Source organism: Salmo salar, chromosome ssa23, assembly GCF_905237065.1.
Source record: "Salmo salar chromosome ssa23, Ssal_v3.1, whole genome shotgun sequence".
NCBI classification, from domain to species: Eukaryota; Metazoa; Chordata; class Actinopteri; order Salmoniformes; family Salmonidae; genus Salmo; species Salmo salar.
In genome coordinates this window covers 12,728,394-12,746,866 of record NC_059464.1, presented here as the reverse complement: position 1 = coordinate 12,746,866, position 18,473 = coordinate 12,728,394, and the positions used below count along the sequence as shown (strand labels likewise).

Here is an 18,473-nt window from a genome sequence, read left to right as displayed (position 1 = left end):
CTGTGACACAGACATTCAAGAATTCAAGCCAATTACTTTCACTTTGTTGTATGCATTTCTTGTACTCATAATGGAGGATTGACTGTGCTGCATTGGAAAGACAAGAACAAAGATGTGTTACAATATGTTCCATCACACTGATCTCTTTACTTGTTTTCAATCGTGGTAGAATGAAGACCAGCCATGGAATGTCAGTTTGGCAGAATGTATGTGTCAGCGTGTGTGTGTTTGTGTGTGTGTGTGTGTGAGAGTGTGTGTGTGTGTGTGTGTGTGTGTTTCATTTGTGCACACAAACGCAGGGACGTGTTTTAGTATGTTTTTAAATTCACCAACAGGCATGTAGATGGGTTAGCTGACAACGTCACAAAAATGATGCACATGCTTCAATGGGGCAGATGTCTGTGTGTTGTTGTGATTCTGGATGGCCAGATAGCTAGCAATAATGACAAGAAACTGCCACGTGGGGAATCATAAGTGGCTCGTTTCAGCTAGTTTTATATTGTTCTTGATACAGTACCATGTCTTGTTTGAGCTTTTGGCTGATTTCATGTTAATGCTAATATGGCTAAAATTCGCTAGCTAGCTAACCAAACTGTAATGATGTATTTGAGACAACAAGTGCTCATTGTCCAAATGTATTTATGTTTTCAATAAACATTGGAGATGAAATATAATTTACATGTTGTCAACAATCTAAGCCAACCCCGTCTGTTTGACCCCATAGTTGCACACGTGTTGGTTTTGTTGCTAGACAACCAACCCTTTCTATGGCCTAGTGATTATAAGGGCGGTACTGAATTGGTCTTCTATATGATAAAACTCCAAGACTCCAACTTATAGCTTACACGAATCAATCCACCCACACTGCTGCTATTAAAAGTTTGACACTTCTGGAGATGGAGGGAAGGATTCGGGTTGATAAAGAAAGGGTGGTTTATGTGTATGTTGCTCTGCATTTCCATGACAACAAGCATAAGGGTCATAACCCCGGTCTCCAACTTGGTGCAACAGGCCTACTTCACACACATAGGAGCAACATTCTGCAGTTACATGTTTGAGCTAACGTGAGACACACAGTCTTGCAATAAATGAATTATGCACACACACTGTACCCTGACAGTTAATCATCATGAAGACTCACTTATGCAAGCAAGCAAGCACACACGCACGCTCTCATGCACACACTCACTCACTCACTCACACTCACACACACAGACACACACAGAAAGAGCTGTGAGATTCCTCAGAGCCTGCTGAGTTCGTTGGGGTAGAGTCGTTCTGGTCAATGTCAAGTACAGAGGCTAAGGCTGTTCAGTCTGTGTACTGTGTGCAAGATTGGCTACCCCACATGGTAAACAACACATTACCACAACATTATATTCAGAATTGACAACATTTGAGACCAAGACACACTACTGTTAACCTTTTAGAAGAGCTCATGCCTTGTGGTGAAGTTGAATGTCTTCATATTATCTTTAAAGGGGCATTCAGCAGTTGCTACATCCATTTTTGGACTTGTAAATGAATGATAATTACCTATTGATTCTTGAAGAATAGAACATATATATATGTCCAATGAACTTAGTTCAACTGTCTTAAGCCATCAGAAACATCAAATAAGCTTGTTTTACTCCAACACTTTGTAAACAAAAAAAATGTAAACAAACACAATATAGCCTTAAAACATGGTTAAAACTATAATTGTGATATCATGGATGGTCAGTCCTTGCATCCATAGCTTTGTCTATGAATCTGAGAGTTGACATTTCTCCAGCCGCATCCCTCAGCTTTTTACTGAAAAAGAGGCAGGGAAACGCCTTGTTGTTTCTACTGCTGATTGCCACTTTAAAGATACTGTAAGATGATAAGATGGAAATAGTTATAACTCATTCTTTATTGTGCTGATTAACATCAGTAAGATTGACTTTCAGGTTCTCTCTACCAGTGACAGAGTGCTGTCAAACTTGTTTTTCCTGTGGACACCACCCATTGTCTTGGATGAGGGATCTGCATATTGTTAGTGTCTAGGCATGTGTTACAGTGATAAAAGTACTTACCAAACTATGTAACACTTTACTTGACACCCAGTGCCTTAACACATTATGATATGTTCATAACCATGTCATAATATGTCATAACAGCTGACATAACGTGTCATAACCTGTCATAATATAGTCATAACACTGTCATGACCCATATATTTACACCTGTTGTGACATATATTGCATTACTTTATGGTTGGTAATGACTTACATGAGTTTGAGTTAGTTTTTTTTTTCCTGCCAAGAAGTTCCCTTTCGTTTGAAAGTTTGTTTCTCACATCCTCTGTCATAAAGTGTATTTTCCCACGGGGGACCAGTAAGGAGAAAAAATTTATGAAATGTATGCATTCACTACTGTAAGTCGCTCTGGATAAGAGCGTCTGCTAAATGACTAAAATGTTTTAAAAAATGTACAAAAAAATGTCTACAAGTTATTTAAAATATTGTGAAAAATTACAACTACAACACTGTCATGAAGAATTATGACCATCCTGTGTCACTTTACTTGAACTAAGAAAATACACTTTATGACACTATCATGAAGCATTATGACCATCCTGTGTCACTTTACTTAGGGTAGCCTAGTGGTTAGAGCGTTGGGCTAGTAACCGAAAGGTTGCAAGTTCGAATCCCCGCGCTGACAAGGTACAAATATGTCGTTCTGCCCCTGAACAAGGCAGTTCCTAGGCCGTCATTGAAAATAAGAATTTGTTCTTAACTGACTTGCCTAGTTAAATAAATGTAACATTTTTTTTTGTTACTTGAACTAAGAAAATACACTTCATGACACTGTCAAGAAGCATTATGACCATCCTGTGTCACTTTACTTGAACTAAGAAAATACACTTCATGACAGTGTCAAGAAGCATTATGACCATCCTGTGTCACTTTACTTGAACTAAAAAAATACACTTCATGACACTGTCAAGAAGCATTATGACCATCCTGTGTCACTTTACTTGAACTAAGAAAATACACTTTATGACACTGTCAAGAAGCATTATGCCCATCATAATCATATATGCCAGATAGGCCTATTATGTACCCTTTTGTCAGTCATCAGTCAAAAAGAGGGTGTCTTGTCCTGCTCCTGAAAACTGCTCCTGCATTTAACCCAGTCACCAGCAACAGAGCATTGGGGTAGGTGCATGTCTGACATCAATGTGTGCACAATTACAAGGACATTTTTTTATGGTAATAATATATATATATTTTAAACATAAACATACTGTTGACATGTAGGCTATGGTGTAATGGAATGTTTTGTCTTGTGTGGTAGGTTTTGTGCATTTTGACACTCTTATGTAGGTGTCATAACCAGCCATAAATAGTAGGTTGGTAGGTTTTGTGGGTTTTAACACTCTTATGTAGGTGTCATAACCAGCCATAAAATAACGCAATATATGTCACACAGGTCTAAATATGTGTCATGACAGTGTTATGACTATTTTATAACAGGTTATGACAAGTTATGTCAGTTGTTATGACAGTTATATCTGTGTCATAACATGTTATGATGCTGGGTATCAAGTAAAGTGTAACCAAAAACTATTATAATGAATAATGTTATGAATGCTTTTGCAATGAATGTTGTAATGAATATCTCATTAGAGATGAACTGTCACAATTGTCTGCAACATACATAACTGTTTTAAAAAAATTACCAATATTGGATCGCCTTCGATATGTTTATTAGCCAGGGGGGGCTTTCCTTTTCTGATAGTCTCTTACTCCATTAATTTCGTCAATAGTGATCTGTTGGAAAGAAACAGTAAACATTTCAGTGTCAAGACTTCTTCAGTTTGACCTTCAACAACAGCCTGAACACTGAGAGATAATTGGCCTAACCCTCCCACAGAAAACACAGGCATGTACGCACACACACACACACACACACATGTTTTGTTCTTCTGTCCTCGTGGGGACATTCAAAATCTTATTTCCCTTAACTCTAACCCATAACCCAAACCCTAAACCTAACTCCTAACCCTAACCACTAACCACTTACCCTAACCCTAATGCTAACCCTAATTGTAACCCTAACCCATACACTTAAAATATCCTTTGTATAAACTTAAAATATCCTTTGACATGGGACATGTCCCCACGAGGTAGATTTTTTCCTAGTTTTACTATCCTTGTGGGGACTTTTGGGGATTTTAGGTGCCCACAAGGATAGAAGAACCAAACCAAACACACACACCACTTCTCCACCTTGGCTACGAAACGTACATATCATACTAAATGGAGGAAGACAGTTTACGTTTACTATGATACATCTACCCCTGAGTACAGGTTGAGATAGAGGAGGGCCGGGGACGTGGAAAGAAAAAAACTCTAAATCAAAAGTAGGTTGATAAAAGGTGTGGTCTGTTTTGTTTTGCCAAAAACGATACTTTTCCGTGTTGCAGATCAAGTCGGTGCTGCCTAGGGACGCTGCTCCGCAGACAGGTGCAAGAGGGATCACCAACCGCTTCACACAGTCCCCTCTGACAGCTTTTGCGCACTGCAGCCACGATTACAAACTCTTCATCCACCATTTTTCTCCAGCGGAGTTTTCTAACTTTTTGGATCCAGAGATGAGTCTATACGGGTCCCAGAGGGGGCTTCATGTCAGCCGCAGTATCGGGTCCAGGCCCGACCTGAGCGGGGGAACTGGACAGTATGCCCAGAGCGAAGTGCACGGTGGTAATAGATATGGACAGGAGTACATGGATGATAATACTTACAGCTACTCAAAGACTTCCATGGGAGGTGGTGGATACGGACAGGGGTAAGAATAGTTTTTTCTTCAAAAGGCCCGTATTGTGCTGTAGGGTCCTGGGTTACACAATTGCTTTCACTTGCCCGTATACATTTGAACTAGGCTACAACTCCATTGCCACTGAAGATAAATACAATGCACTATATAACCGTGTCATCTAACACATTATTTCAATCTAGTTCATTCTTTTTTTATGTCAAGATCTTGATTTTGTCGGTGGGATAATTATAGGCCTGTGTCGTTGTCGTATATATATATAGCCTAGGCTATGGCAGGGGCGAATATTATCTATCTGTGAGTGCCGACCCAGTTAATAATTTATTAGGCATCATTGAGAGGTATTTGTTTCCAAGTTTAACGACCTGCTGACAACCCCCCCAAAAATACAGAAAATTAACCACACAGCAAATTCTTCAGCGTTAAATCAACACTGACATTTAGTGTTACATTTAACTATGGGCCAGTGTCTAAATGGGTCCACCCTTTTCAGTGTTAAATTAAAACTGTGCTTAGAGCTGACACTATTACACTTTTTCAGTGTTAAGGAATGAACACTTTTAGGGTTATGCAATACCACCTCATATAGTATTTTTAACATTAGGAAGTGTATATAGTTTACACCAATGGTGTTATGCTATTAATCTTTTTTTTACAGAAAGTAATCAACATAATACACATTACAGAACTTAATTTTAAAAAAGAACACTAGGAAGTGTGTATAGTTTGCACCAATGGTGTTGTGCAATTACACCTCATGGTATTTTAACCATTATGCAAATGCTGTGCCTTCAGAAAGTACCCCTTGACTTTTCCCACATAAAAAAACAGACATTTAATATACCTTTGAGCATGGTGAAGTTATTAATTACACTTGGGATGATGTATCAATACACCTAATCACTACAAAGATACAGGCGTCCTTCCTAACTCAGTTGCCGGAGAGGAAGGAAACCGCTCAGGGATTTCACCATGAGGCCAACTGCATGTAGAGACATACAGATTTGAATGGCTGTTATAGGAGAAAACTCAGGATGGATCAACAACATTGTAGTTACTCCACAATACTAACCTAAATGACAAAATGAACAGAAGGAAGTCTGTACAGAATATATTTTTTTCCAAAACATGCATCCTGTTTGCAATAAGGCACTAAAGTAAAAGTACAAAAAATGTGACAAAGAATGCATTTAAATTAACAGGTGTGCCTTGTAAAATGTACATTTCTGGAATTTCTTTCCCTTTTAATGCGTTTGAGCCAATCAGTTGTGTTGTGACAAGGTAGGGGTGGTATACAGCAGATAGCCCTATTTGGTAAAAGACCAAGTCCATATTATGGCAAGAACAGCTCAAATAAGCAAAAAGAAGCGACAGTCCATCATTACTTTAAGATATAAAGGTCAGTCTATGCGGAAAATTTCAAGAACTTTGAAAGTTTCTTCAAGTGCAGTCGCAAAAACCATCAAGCACTATGATGAAACTGGCTCTCATGAGGACCGCCACAGGAAAGGAAGGCCCAGAGTTACCTCTGCTGCAGAGGATAAGTTCATTAGAGTTACCAGCCTTAGAATATTGCAGCCCAAATAAATGCTTCACAGAGTTCAAGTAACAGACACATCTCATCAACTATTCAGAGGAGACTGCGTGAATCAGGCCTTCATGGTCAAATTGCTGCAAAGAAGAAACCTCTACTAAAGGACACCAATAGGAAGAAGAGAATTGTTTTGGCCACGTGCAATGAACATTAGACCCGGTGGAAATCTGTCCTTTGGTCTGATGAGTCCAAACTTGAGATTTTTGGTTCCAAGCACCATGTCTTTGTGAGATGCAGAGTAGGATTCCCACCGTGAAGCATGGAGGAGAAGATGTGATTGTGTGGGGGTGCTTTGCTGGTAACACTGTCGGTGATGTATTTAGAATTCAAGGCACACTTAAGCAGCATGGCTACCACAACATTTTGCAGTGATACGCCATCCCATCTAATTTGGACTTAGTGGGACTATCATTTGTTTTTCAACAGGACAGTGACCCAACGCACCTCCAGGCTGTGTTAGGGCAGATTTACCAAGAAGGAGAGTGATGGAGTGCTGCATCAGATGACCTGGCCTCAACAATCACCTGACCACCCAATTGAGATGGTTTGGGAAGAGTTGGACCACAGAGTGAAGGAAAAGCAGCCAACAAGTGCTCAGCATGTGGGAACTCCTTCAAGACTGTTGGAAATGCATTACAGGTGAAGCTGGTTGAGAGAATGTGAACAGTGTCCAAAGCTGTCATCAAGGCAAAGGGTGGCTGCTTTGAAGAATCTCAAATATAAAACATATTTTGATTTGTTTAACACTTTTTTGGTTACTAATTTATTCCATATGTGTTATTTCATAATTGTGATGTCTTAGTAAAAACAAAGAAAAACCCTTGAACGAGTAGGTATGTCCAAACATTTGACTGGTACTGTATGTAAATTAGATACCTTTGTACTTCATTTTGAATAAATGAGCAAACATTTCTAAAAACATGTTTTCACTTTGTCATCATGGGGTACTGTGTGAAAGATGGGTGAGACAAAAATACATTTAACATTTTTTTTTATTCAGGCTGTAACAACAAAATGTGGAATAAATCACAGGGTATGAATACCTTCTGAAGACAATGTAGGTCTGTATCTCTTGACAAGGTCACTTGTGTTGGATTAAGGACATTACAATAATGTTTACGAGTCTTTAGTGCCACATGCTCTTATATAAGCATGTACAAAGACTTCAGAACTAGTAGCAGACATGCTCAAACTTTAATAAACATAACCAAAGAGCACTTCAACTGGTACAACACTTCCACTCACATGTGGCCAAAAACAATTAATTCAAAGCCACATCCCCACCAAGCCACGGCTCCAATATAATTTCCCAGTGTGCCTTGCCTTTTCGAGTGAATTGTTGAGTTACCACCCATGACTATATTTGTTAGTGACAGAGACATGCTGGTTGAAATCATACATTTTCAGTCCTATGGACTGAATTTTTGCCCATGAAAGAAATATACATGTTATATAATGTTAGAACTAATGCATAAATATTGCATGTCAAAATGGCTAGCAAGCTAATAACAGATCACGTCAATATGGCTAGTTAATGGGCTATGATCATAAACAGCATGCAGTTACTTGCTGTATAACTCTAATGACAGAGCTAAATGTGGAATAATCGGTTATGTGTTTCTGACTATACTCTTCAAGAGGTGATGATATTAAAACCAAGTAGTTGTCAATGGTTTTAGTGGACCTGGGGGTCGTCTCCTTGTTCCCCCAGCAGCAAAATTGAACGCTCTGAACCGTATTGTGACATTTTATTGATATCAACCTATACAATTCTATAGTCTACACTATAGAGGTTATGGTTATAGTTGAATATGTCTGCGATTACACAGGCAGTCCAATTCTATTTTTTCCCACTAATTGGTCTTTTTGCCAGTCACATCAGATCTTTTCACATCAGATCTTTTTCAGAGCTGATCTGATTGGTCAAAAGACCAATTAGTGTGGACAAGAAGATCAAAATTGGGCTCCCTGTGTAAATGCAGCCTCTGTGTTGTTGTGTTGCAAATGGCATAGGGAAAATGTGACAGTTCTCTTGACTCACATTTCCCCTTTGTCTATCCCTGCACTCATGCTCAATTCAACCAGGGCATAGCGGCATCATCCTCGGATAACTAAAGACTTGCTAATTGCTACACTAAGATAATAACTCATTACAGTAAACCTTTGGGATCATTGATGTACATAGCAGAAAGTGTAATTGATGATGGGGATATTGATGATGATGCTGATTACAATGTTGTTTGATGATGAAGATGATTATGATAATGATGTTTATATTATCGATGATGTTGACATATATACCGATAACAATAATGATAATCATGAAACTACTTTAAATGCTAAGTTAAAAGTGACAGTTAACAAAGTTTTGGCTTTAAAAACACTTAAAAACTGAAGGCAGGGCAGGGGAATGCAACCGAAACGGCGATATTTGATATGCGTCTACCTCTGACTTAAACTGCTCCAGGCTAACCCCTGTTACATGCAGGTCCTAGGCCTCAGGTAGCCTATAACACAATACAACCACACAACTTGTTTGCAAAATATTATTTGATTGACTGGTACCCTAACATTGACCGGTTGGATTACAGTAAGATGTTGATTATAACCCTTCCCTCCATGTCTCCTACAGACAGTTCCCCCTCGGTGGCCTCCACCAGAAGGCCTACATCCTGCAGGGCCAGTGTCAGGACTACCTGAGGGAAGCAGAACACTACCTACAGGCTGTAAGTCACTACCCACCATAGATATATAACAACAGTGTTCTATTTAATTCTGTACTTCATGTCCTGTCTGCTTTGAGATACTGGCTTTGGTCATGATGTTAGTCTAAGTACAGTTAGTCTCATGTCTGGCAACGGTAAATGTAATCAGACACTCTGATTAAGACATGTACTGCACCTGTAGACTGAGGTATGAAAGCTAAGATTACTATACCAATCCTGCAACCAAGCCCCTCCTGACTTGCTTTAGTGGAATTGTGGTGTGTTAGTACAAGTAGGTCTATGCATTTAATCAGCAGAGGAACATGACTGTTAGGTTTCTTAAAGGGATACTGCGCGATTTTCAACTTAGGCGTTTACCTAGTTACCCAGAATCAGATGAACTCAATGATGCCATTTGCATGTCTCTACGTGCAGTGTGAAAGAAGTTACAGGTCGTTTTGTGAGCTAAAGCTAACGAGAGCTAGCAAAATGACTGGAAGTCTACCGGTACAGCGAGTATGACCAAAGTCTCGCACTATCCCTTTAAATGTCGGGTTTATTATATTCAAGTAATGAGATGATCCATAACAGGTCATTAGACTGGACACACTCACTCTGATGACGAGTCTTCACAACTGTGTGTCTGCGGTTGGCTAAGGCATTTGTGAAACATGCTCTGTCAGGTGTGACTTCGCCCTTCCGCTTCATGTGCGCAGAAGATCTTAAAACAGCTTTTAAATCCTTTCGGCCTGTCAAGCCACGTCTTATCAGAATCATGTCAGATTATATTTCGCATCTGTCTCTGCCATATTTGGCACGTTCAGCATGTTCGTGCAGGTGTCGTCGACTCAGCGTGTGCGCGTTCTGGTCACGCATGAAGTGAGAATAAGAAGTGCATGTCAGCGTGTGTCTAGCACACAGTCCGCAGTAAACCCAGGGATTATCTTTAAACACACACCAACAATGAAATCTAACCCAGGGAAAGTGTTCAGTTGGCCGTGACCTGTCACAGAATGTACTTTTTTAACTATTAAAGTACACTACTGTGCCAACAGTCAATTAGCCTACAGATAGAAGCTATCCGGACAGAAAGATTATGCATTGCATCCTCATGAACTATACATTATGGTCCTTAACTGATTTTTAACTGGGTCTTAAACTGAAGGATTTACCTGACTGAATATAGTCTACCGTATTCTCGTTTGAGAAACCAAGAACGGCAAGTTGAGGCTAGACTGAACATAATGTACAAAGCCATAATGTGTGTTTGACATTTCCCTGTGTGTCCTGCAGGGCGGCGATTCTGGGCGCGGCACAGTGGAGGCAGATCACTACATGGCCATGGCCAGAGAGACCATAGGGCAGCTGAAGGCATGTGCTCTGGACCTCAGACAGATGGGACAACCCAACGATAGCGTGGTCCGAAGGTTAGACACGCTATGAGATGACCACCACTACCGCATACAGATAAACCAATATCCATTCTCCTTGTTTCTCTCTCTATTCCCCGTTCCCTCTCACTGTTTGAGGTCAGATACGCGAACAGATGACTAATATTGCTCCGCACAATATACCTCTCCTTCACTTCTGTCTCTTTCCCTTTTTCCTCTACACTGTTAGGGTTACGCAGGTGTTCATGTGTTTCTTTTATTATTTATGTCATCTTATTTTACCAGGTAAGTTGACTGAGGACAAATTATATTTTACAGCAACGACCTGGGGAAGAGTTTCAGGAAGAGTTTAACATTGACATTCGCTCCCCCTCCCCCCTCCATAGTGTGGAGATGTGTAGGGACCAGTTGACGGGAGTCCACATGGCCATAAACGGGACCATGCAGAGGCGGCGCCGGGGGAGCCGAGGGAGTGGCGCTTGGGAGGAAGCTGGGTGGAGCATTAACGAGGCCATGGCCTGGATTGGACACCAGAAGGTAAGGAGAACCACACCCTACAGGACAGATGTGTAATTCCCGTGTAGGAAGGCATATGCTACGGGATTGCGTAATATTATTGCTGCCACCTGTTCCCCTTCAGAAGAACTGCATGCAGTCATATGTGTAATGCCAGTGCAGGAAAGCGTATGATATATATGAGTTACATAGGATTGCACAACGTCAATGTTGTATACCTGCAACCTGCCAGGAAGATGTAATACATTTATTTTTTGCAAAACACCCCCAGTTCATATTGTATTAAAGTCATCATTTTGAAACACTTGACCCTTTGAATTTTCTCCATTCCCCCACACATACAGTGGCAAGAAAAAGTATGTGAACCCTTTGGAATTACCTGGACTTCTGCATAAATTGGTCATAAAATTTGATCTGATCGTCATTTAAGTCACAACAATAGACAAACACAGTCTGCTTAAACTAATAACACACAAACAATTATACGTTTTCATGTCTTTATTGAACACACCGTGTAAACATTCACAGTGCAGGGTGGAAAAAGTATGTGAACCATTGGATTTAATAACTGGGTGACCCTCCTTTGGCAGCAATAACCTCAACCAAATGTTTTCTGTAGTTGCGGATCAGACCTGCCCAATGGTCAGGAGGAATTTTGGACCATTCTTTTTTACAAAACTGTTTCAGTTCAGCAATATTCTTGGGATGTCTGGTGTGAACCGCTCTCTTGAGGTCTAGCCACAGCATCTCAATCGGGTTGAGGTCAGGACTCTGACTGGGCCACTCCAGAAGGCGTATTTTCTTCTGTTGCAGCCATTCTGTTGTTGATTTACTTCTGTGTTTTAGGTCGTTGTCCTGTTGCATCACCCAACTTCTGTTGAGCTTCAATTGGCAGACAGATAGCCTAACATTCTTATGCAAAATGTCTTGATAAACTTGGAAATTCATTTTTCCGTCGATGATAGCAAGCTGTCCAGGCCCTGAGGCAGCAAAGCAGCCCCAAACCATGATGCTCCCTCCACCGTACTTTACAGTTGGGAGGAAGTTTTGATGTTGGTGTGCTGTGCCTTTTTTTTCTCTACACATAGTGTTGTGAATTCCTTCCAAACAACACAACTGTAGTTTCATCTGTCCACAGAATATTTTGCCAGTAATGCTGTGGGACATCCGGCTGCTCTTTTGCGAACTTCAGACATGCAGTAATTTCTTTTTGGGACAGTAGTGGCTTCTTCTGTGGTATCCTCCCATAAACACCATTCTTGTTTAGTGATTTACGTATCGTCGACTCGTCAACAGAGATGTTAGCATGTTCCAGAGATTTCTGTAAGTCTTTAGCTGACACTCTATGATTCTTCTTAACCTCAATGAGCATTCTGCTCTGTGCTCTTGCAGTCATCTTTGCAGGACGGCCACTCCTGGGGAGAGTAGCAACAGTGCTGAACTTTCTCCATTTACAGAAAATGTGTCTTACCGTGGACTGATGAACATCAAGGCTTTTAGGTATATTTTTGTAACCCTTTCCAGCTTTATGCAAGTCGACAATTCTTAATCTTGGGTCTTCCGAGATCTTTTTTGTTCGAGGCATGGTTCACATCAGGCAATGCTTCTTGTGAATAGCAAACTCAAATTTTGTGAGTGTTTTTTTTATAGGACAGGGCAGCTCTAACCAACATCTACAATCTCGTCTCACTGATTGGACTCCAGATTAGCTGACTCCTCGCTCCAATTAGCTTTTGGAGAAGTCATTAGCCTAGGGGCTCACATACTTTTTCCAACCTACACTGTGAATGTTTAAATGATGTATTCAATATAGACAAGAAAAATACAATCATTTGTGAATTATTAGTTTAAGCAGACTGTGTTTGTCTATTGTTGTGGCTTAGATGAAGATCAGATCTAATTTTATGACCAATTTATGCAGAAATCCAGATAATTCCAAAGGGTTCACATACTTTTTCTTGCCACTGTACATTAATTGGTTAGTCCTGAAGGGCAGGTGTGTGTCTGAGAGGTCAGTGCAGATAACACACTGACACTCAAACTTCATTTCGATCTGAATTCACCTGAAATGGCACACACACAATCACACGCAGTACTGTAATAGTCTTAAAGTAACCTTAACCCTCCTACTGCAATGTACAGTTATCACAACCACAGGTGATATACGTCATCCTTGCTATTGAACACCTTCCACTGCCAGCTTTTTGCAAACTGGAGAACGAACAGAAAAGGATAGAGCAGGTTGTGTTGGCGGTTATGCCTGCTTTGTCACTTGTACACACATGCAGAAGTCACGGTCGAGGCTAGACGTAGTGTAACTGTATGTTAAGCATTGTACCAAGTTGAATACTGTGTACACGCACACTCATATTATGCAACCCAATCTGCTCAAACCAATGTGAAAGCTAGGCTATGTTCTGGTCTTAGTGGCTCAGACTCCCTGTCTATTGGGGAATTCCTGACATACCATATTTTCTTCTTGGTTGGTTTTTAGTGTTAGGCTTACAGAGGGTAAGCGTTTACCGTACTTCACACTACTAGCATGGGAGCCTGTTCTAGCATGGGAGCCTTCTCACGATGGTTGAGCTGTGTGTGTGTGTGTGTGTGTGTGTGTGTTGTGGTTGAGGGTGTATTTGTGTTATGGTTAAGGTGTGTGGTGTGTGTGTGTGTGTGTGTGTGTGTGTGTGTGTGTGTGTGTGTGTGTGTGTGTGTGTGTGTGTGTGTGTGTGTGTGTGTGTGTGTGTGTGTGTGTGTGTTGTGGTTAAGATGTGTATTTGTGTTATGGTTAAGGTGTGTGTTGTGGTTGTGAGGTTACAATGTATATGACATGTAGTTATAATGTATTTGACATGTAGTTATAATGTATTTGACATGTAGTTATAATGTATTTGACATGTAGTTGTAATGCATTTGACATGTAGTTGTAATGTATTTGAGATGTAGTTATAATGTATTTGACATGTAGTTATAATGTATTTGAGATGTAGTTGTAATGTATTTGACATGTAGTTGTAATGTATTTGACATGTAGTTATAATGTATTTGACATGTAGTTATAATGTATTTGACATGTAGTTATAATGTATTTGACATGTAGTTGTAATGTATTTGACATGTAGTTGTAATGTATTTGACATGTAGTTATAATGTTTTTGACATGTAGTTATAATGTATTTGAGATGTAGTTATAATGGGATCGTAATGTGTTTGTGTTCCAGCATCTGATAGAGACCTCTCAGTGGGGAGATAACTCTGCAGACATTGAGCAGCAGCTGATCAGCCACAGCAAGTTCCACAGCTCGATACAGAGAAGCCCCGAGGTGGACAAGGCCAAGGTTGAACTGGTGGGTACGCTCATACACACATACACACCTGTCACAAACACAGACACAGTTACTTTCACACTGTCTCTCATACACATTCTATTTCTGGGAGTGTGTTTGTGTGTGATTCTGACTGAGTGTGTGTGTGTGATTCTCTCTGTGTTTGTGTGTTCTTCCCTACAGATTAAGAAAGGAGACAAGGCCAACCAGTATGCTCTTGATCAGGAATGGGACACGCTGCAGGTGACAGAGGCTCTGGGGAAAACACACATACACACCCCTGCATTACTGCATAATACGTTTGTTGTACCATTATATTATCTTTTTTTAGGTTTGTGTTGTACTGAACATGTTTGTTTTCATTTGTCTGCCTATGGTAGTCATGCCACAATGGATTTGTGACTTTATTGATTGTCCCTAACTATTGATGAGTCTCACCATGTTTCTCGCTCTGTCAGAAAATGTCTCATGGTCGTAGCAGCCAGCTGAGGGAGATGCAGCAGATCATTGAGGCGATCAGTAGACAGATCATGTGGGTGAACGTGAGAGAGGAGGAGGAGCTGGTGTTTGACTGGGGGGACAAGAACATCGACCTCTACATCCCCAAGAAGCAGGAGAGCTATTCGGTAAGGACTGGGTCAAGGGTTAAAGGTCAAGGGTCAAAGGGGGGAAGTGTCACAGTGGGAGGGCGGAGAGGCTAATTGATGATTCCCATAGAGGCCAAACAGGCTGTCTGCATCCCAAATGGAACCCGATTCCCTATATAGTGCACTACTTTTGACCAGGGCTCTGCACTAATGTAGGGAATATGGTGACATTTGGGACGCAAACTAGCTGTAATTGTTCCTGATCATTGGTAAAGTTTGTTAATCTCTAGTCCCGTGACTGGCACGTCTAGTGTATTGTGTGTCTGTATATCATTATGTGATGTTAATCTGTTTTGCATTATGTACCCTAGGGAAGTATAATGCCAATTGCCAAACCTCTGAGACTTGTGCAATGAAACCACATATCATTCTTAAGTCCCAATGGGTCCCCAGGGCCTAAGAGTCATTCTATCTCTCCAGTTTTGCCATAACTGTGTTGTCTGTAAACTGTGTTGTTTTTCTCTGTCAGAAACTGATGAGTGCCCTGGAGGAGAAGGAGAAGGACCTGAATAAACTGAAGCTGAAAGTGGACAGCCTTCTGAAGAACCCCCACCCTGCCTCTGACAAGATCGAGGTTAGGAGATGTCTGTCTAGAAGAATATCTATTTGATTATTTGGATCGCCATTAGCTGTTACAGTCGCAAAACCTACTCTTCCTAGGGCCCATGATATCTAGCAATGTCTAGCAATCTAATTTGCTGTGATGGTTATTTTGATATGAGTTCTCATCTTCCTTTCAATCCCCCTTTTATTCGTTCTTTAATCCCTCTATCCTTCTTTTTTTTTTCACAGGCCTACATGGACACTCTGCAGACCCAGTGGAGCTGGCTCCTCCAGATCACCAAGTGTATACATGTCCACCTGAAGGAGAATGCTGCCTACAGCGAGTTCTTCAAGGAGGCCAATGAGATGTACGATAAGCTGCAGCAGGTGCATGAGAACATCCGTAAGAAGTTCACCAGCGACAGAAACACGCCCCTTGAAAACTTGCTGGAACTACTCAAAGGCCTGGAGGTAAGACATGTAAATCTTTGAAGGTACCACAGATATACTGTACAAGGTTATTTCTCAAACACCCAATTCCACATATAGTGCACTACGTTTGACTGTACACTCTTGGAAAAAAGGGTTCCAAAAGGGTTCTTTGGCTGTCTCCATTAAGATAACCATTTTTGGTTCCAGGTAGAACAATTTTTGGTTCCAGGTAGAACCATTTTTGGGTTCCCTCTGTAGAAAGGGTTCTTTCTGGAACAAAAGGTTCTACCTGCAACCAAAAATGGTTCTTCAAAGAGTTCTCCAATGGGGACAACTAAAGAACCCTTTAAGGTTCTATATATCACATATTTCTTCTAAGAGTGTAGTCACTCCGGTGAAGAACTAGTTCACTACGTGTGGAATAGGAAGTAATTTGTTTAGATACCCCAAATAGAATTGCTCCCCCTTTCCTCAGATAGGGATATTGACCTCTGACCCTTAACCTCCAACAGAAAGAGAAGGAGCGGATCATGGAGAATAAGAGGCAGGTGCAGCACCTGGTCAACAAGTCCAAGAGCATCGTGAGGCTCAGACCACGTAACCCTGAAGAGGAAAAGAGCAGTATTCCTGTTATAGTACAGGCCCTGTGTGACTTCAAACAAGACCAGGTCCGAGACATGCATATACACACACAAGCTCTCTCTCTCTCTCTCTCTCTCTCTCTCTCTCTCTCTCTCTCTCTCTCTCTCTCTCTCTCTTACATGCATGCACACGCACACACACACACACACACACACCTGTCTAACATTGTGCATGTCCCTCAATAGAAGGTGATTCTGAAGGGCAACGAGGGCATACTGAAAGACAACTCCCAGCGTAGTAAGTGGCAGGTGACAGGACCAGGAGGACTGGACATGCTGGTGCCCTCTGTCTGTCTGCTGGTGCCACCACCCAACTCCCTTGGCATCAACCTGGCCAACAAGTAAGAACACACACATGCAGGCACCCAGTGCGCACGCACACACACACACACACACACACACACACACACACACACACACACACACACACACACACACACACACACACAATGTGAGAATCAAATCACCATCAGTGTTGTGTGGTCCATCAGGAATGAGCAGTACTATGAGGCCATCCTGTCTGTGTGGAATCAGCTCTACATCAACATCAAGAGTCTCATCTCCTGGCAGTACTATGTCCAGGACCTCACACGTATCAACTCACTCACCATCACCATGGTAAGTCTATAAGTCACTGCGTTAACCACTATCATTGTCACTACCATAATCTCCGTAAACACATCCTTGTAACTACTTAGAAGACCACGACTAGATAAAATGTCAGGGTTGCGCTTTGCTATACAGCCCACTATTTACTTACGCTAGGATTACAAAAAAAACACATAAAAATGGTAATAACAGAATATATAACCTAAATAAGTATGACCTTCGTCATACTTAATAATTGAAAAAAAAAACGAGAACGAGAACTTCATTATTGTGTCCTTTCAGCTGTCCCGTATGCGTCCCGAGGAGTACCGCAGCATCCTGAAGAGTCTGGAGACACACTACTCAGAGTTCACCCACTGTTGCCATGGCTCCGAGATGTTCAAGGACGAGGACAAGAGGAGCATCGAGAGCCAGTACACTGGTGCCCATGCTCACTACGACCACCTGCTGGTCCAGCTACCTGCTTACAGTGAGAAGATATACACCTCTCTACTCTGAGTGCATGTCAATAACCTAAATTGGATCTGTACCTTACAGTAAATGACACCAGCATTTCATCTCTCTGTCCCTAGCTGCACAACAGACCGCCAACGAGGAGAAGATCAAAGCAGAGGAGGGAGCCAGGATACTGGCGGCCAAGAAAGAGGAGGCCAAGGTAGTGGCGACTAAGCAAGATCATGTGAAGAAGGTAGTGGTTAAGAAGAAGGTGGCGTCGGTGACATCGCAGAGCCTGACGGAGCTGCACGAGCTCAGACTGAGACTGGAGGGGGCAGAGGCGGGGCTTACTCAGCACATCCACATCTGTCTGGCAGAGGATGGAGCACATGACTGTGGCCTGAGGATCACACAGCTAGAGGTACACACACACACAAACACACAGAGAGTATACCTAGGAGTGTACTTTACTAGGAGTACTACTGGGTATGTAGGTTTGTGTTTGTGCATGTGACTAAATGTGTGTGTTTTCCCCAGTCTGTACAGCGGGACGTGGACTCTATCCGTGAGGAGTACCTGCGTCTAAAGGAGCGTGTTCTGAAGGAACTGGAGAACATGACTGACTCTGACAAAGCCACGTTCCTGCACAGCCAACTCGGCCTCATCAACGAGAGACTGGGCAGTCTGGACGAGTGCTCCGCAGCATACCTACAGAGGTAACCATTATACTGTAGTGTATGAGCATACACCCACAGCCTGAAAGAGTTCTCTTGCAGCATACCCGTAGTGGTACTCTATGTACAGACAAACTCTTCCAAACACTCACCAGTCATA

At 41.5% G+C, this 18,473-nt stretch overlaps 1 protein-coding gene across 2 annotated transcripts in view; it reads left to right on the top strand.

The window, feature by feature from the left end:
* The first annotated feature begins 4,410 nt into the window (after positions 1 to 4,410).
* Positions 4,411 to 18,473, top strand: part of LOC106584072 (desmoplakin) — a 36,060-nt gene continuing 21,997 nt past the window's right edge. The window contains exons 1-15 of one of the 2 annotated variants that reach the window (XM_014168912.2): positions 4,411 to 4,815; positions 9,030 to 9,123; positions 10,396 to 10,529; positions 10,880 to 11,030; positions 14,228 to 14,353; positions 14,516 to 14,575; positions 14,791 to 14,958; positions 15,449 to 15,553; positions 15,772 to 15,993; positions 16,467 to 16,622; positions 16,782 to 16,936; positions 17,087 to 17,213; positions 17,487 to 17,673; positions 17,777 to 18,060; positions 18,177 to 18,355. In XM_014168912.2, the coding sequence (XP_014024387.2) occupies positions 4,622 to 4,815; positions 9,030 to 9,123; positions 10,396 to 10,529; positions 10,880 to 11,030; positions 14,228 to 14,353; positions 14,516 to 14,575; positions 14,791 to 14,958; positions 15,449 to 15,553; positions 15,772 to 15,993; positions 16,467 to 16,622; positions 16,782 to 16,936; positions 17,087 to 17,213; positions 17,487 to 17,673; positions 17,777 to 18,060; positions 18,177 to 18,355 (2,342 nt within the window). In that variant the 5' untranslated portion in view covers positions 4,411 to 4,621. The remainder of the gene's footprint in view (positions 4,816 to 9,029; positions 9,124 to 10,395; positions 10,530 to 10,879; positions 11,031 to 14,227; positions 14,354 to 14,515; positions 14,576 to 14,790; positions 14,959 to 15,448; positions 15,554 to 15,771; positions 15,994 to 16,466; positions 16,623 to 16,781; positions 16,937 to 17,086; positions 17,214 to 17,486; positions 17,674 to 17,776; positions 18,061 to 18,176; positions 18,356 to 18,473) is intronic. The other variant, XM_014168913.2, reaches the window with a different exon arrangement.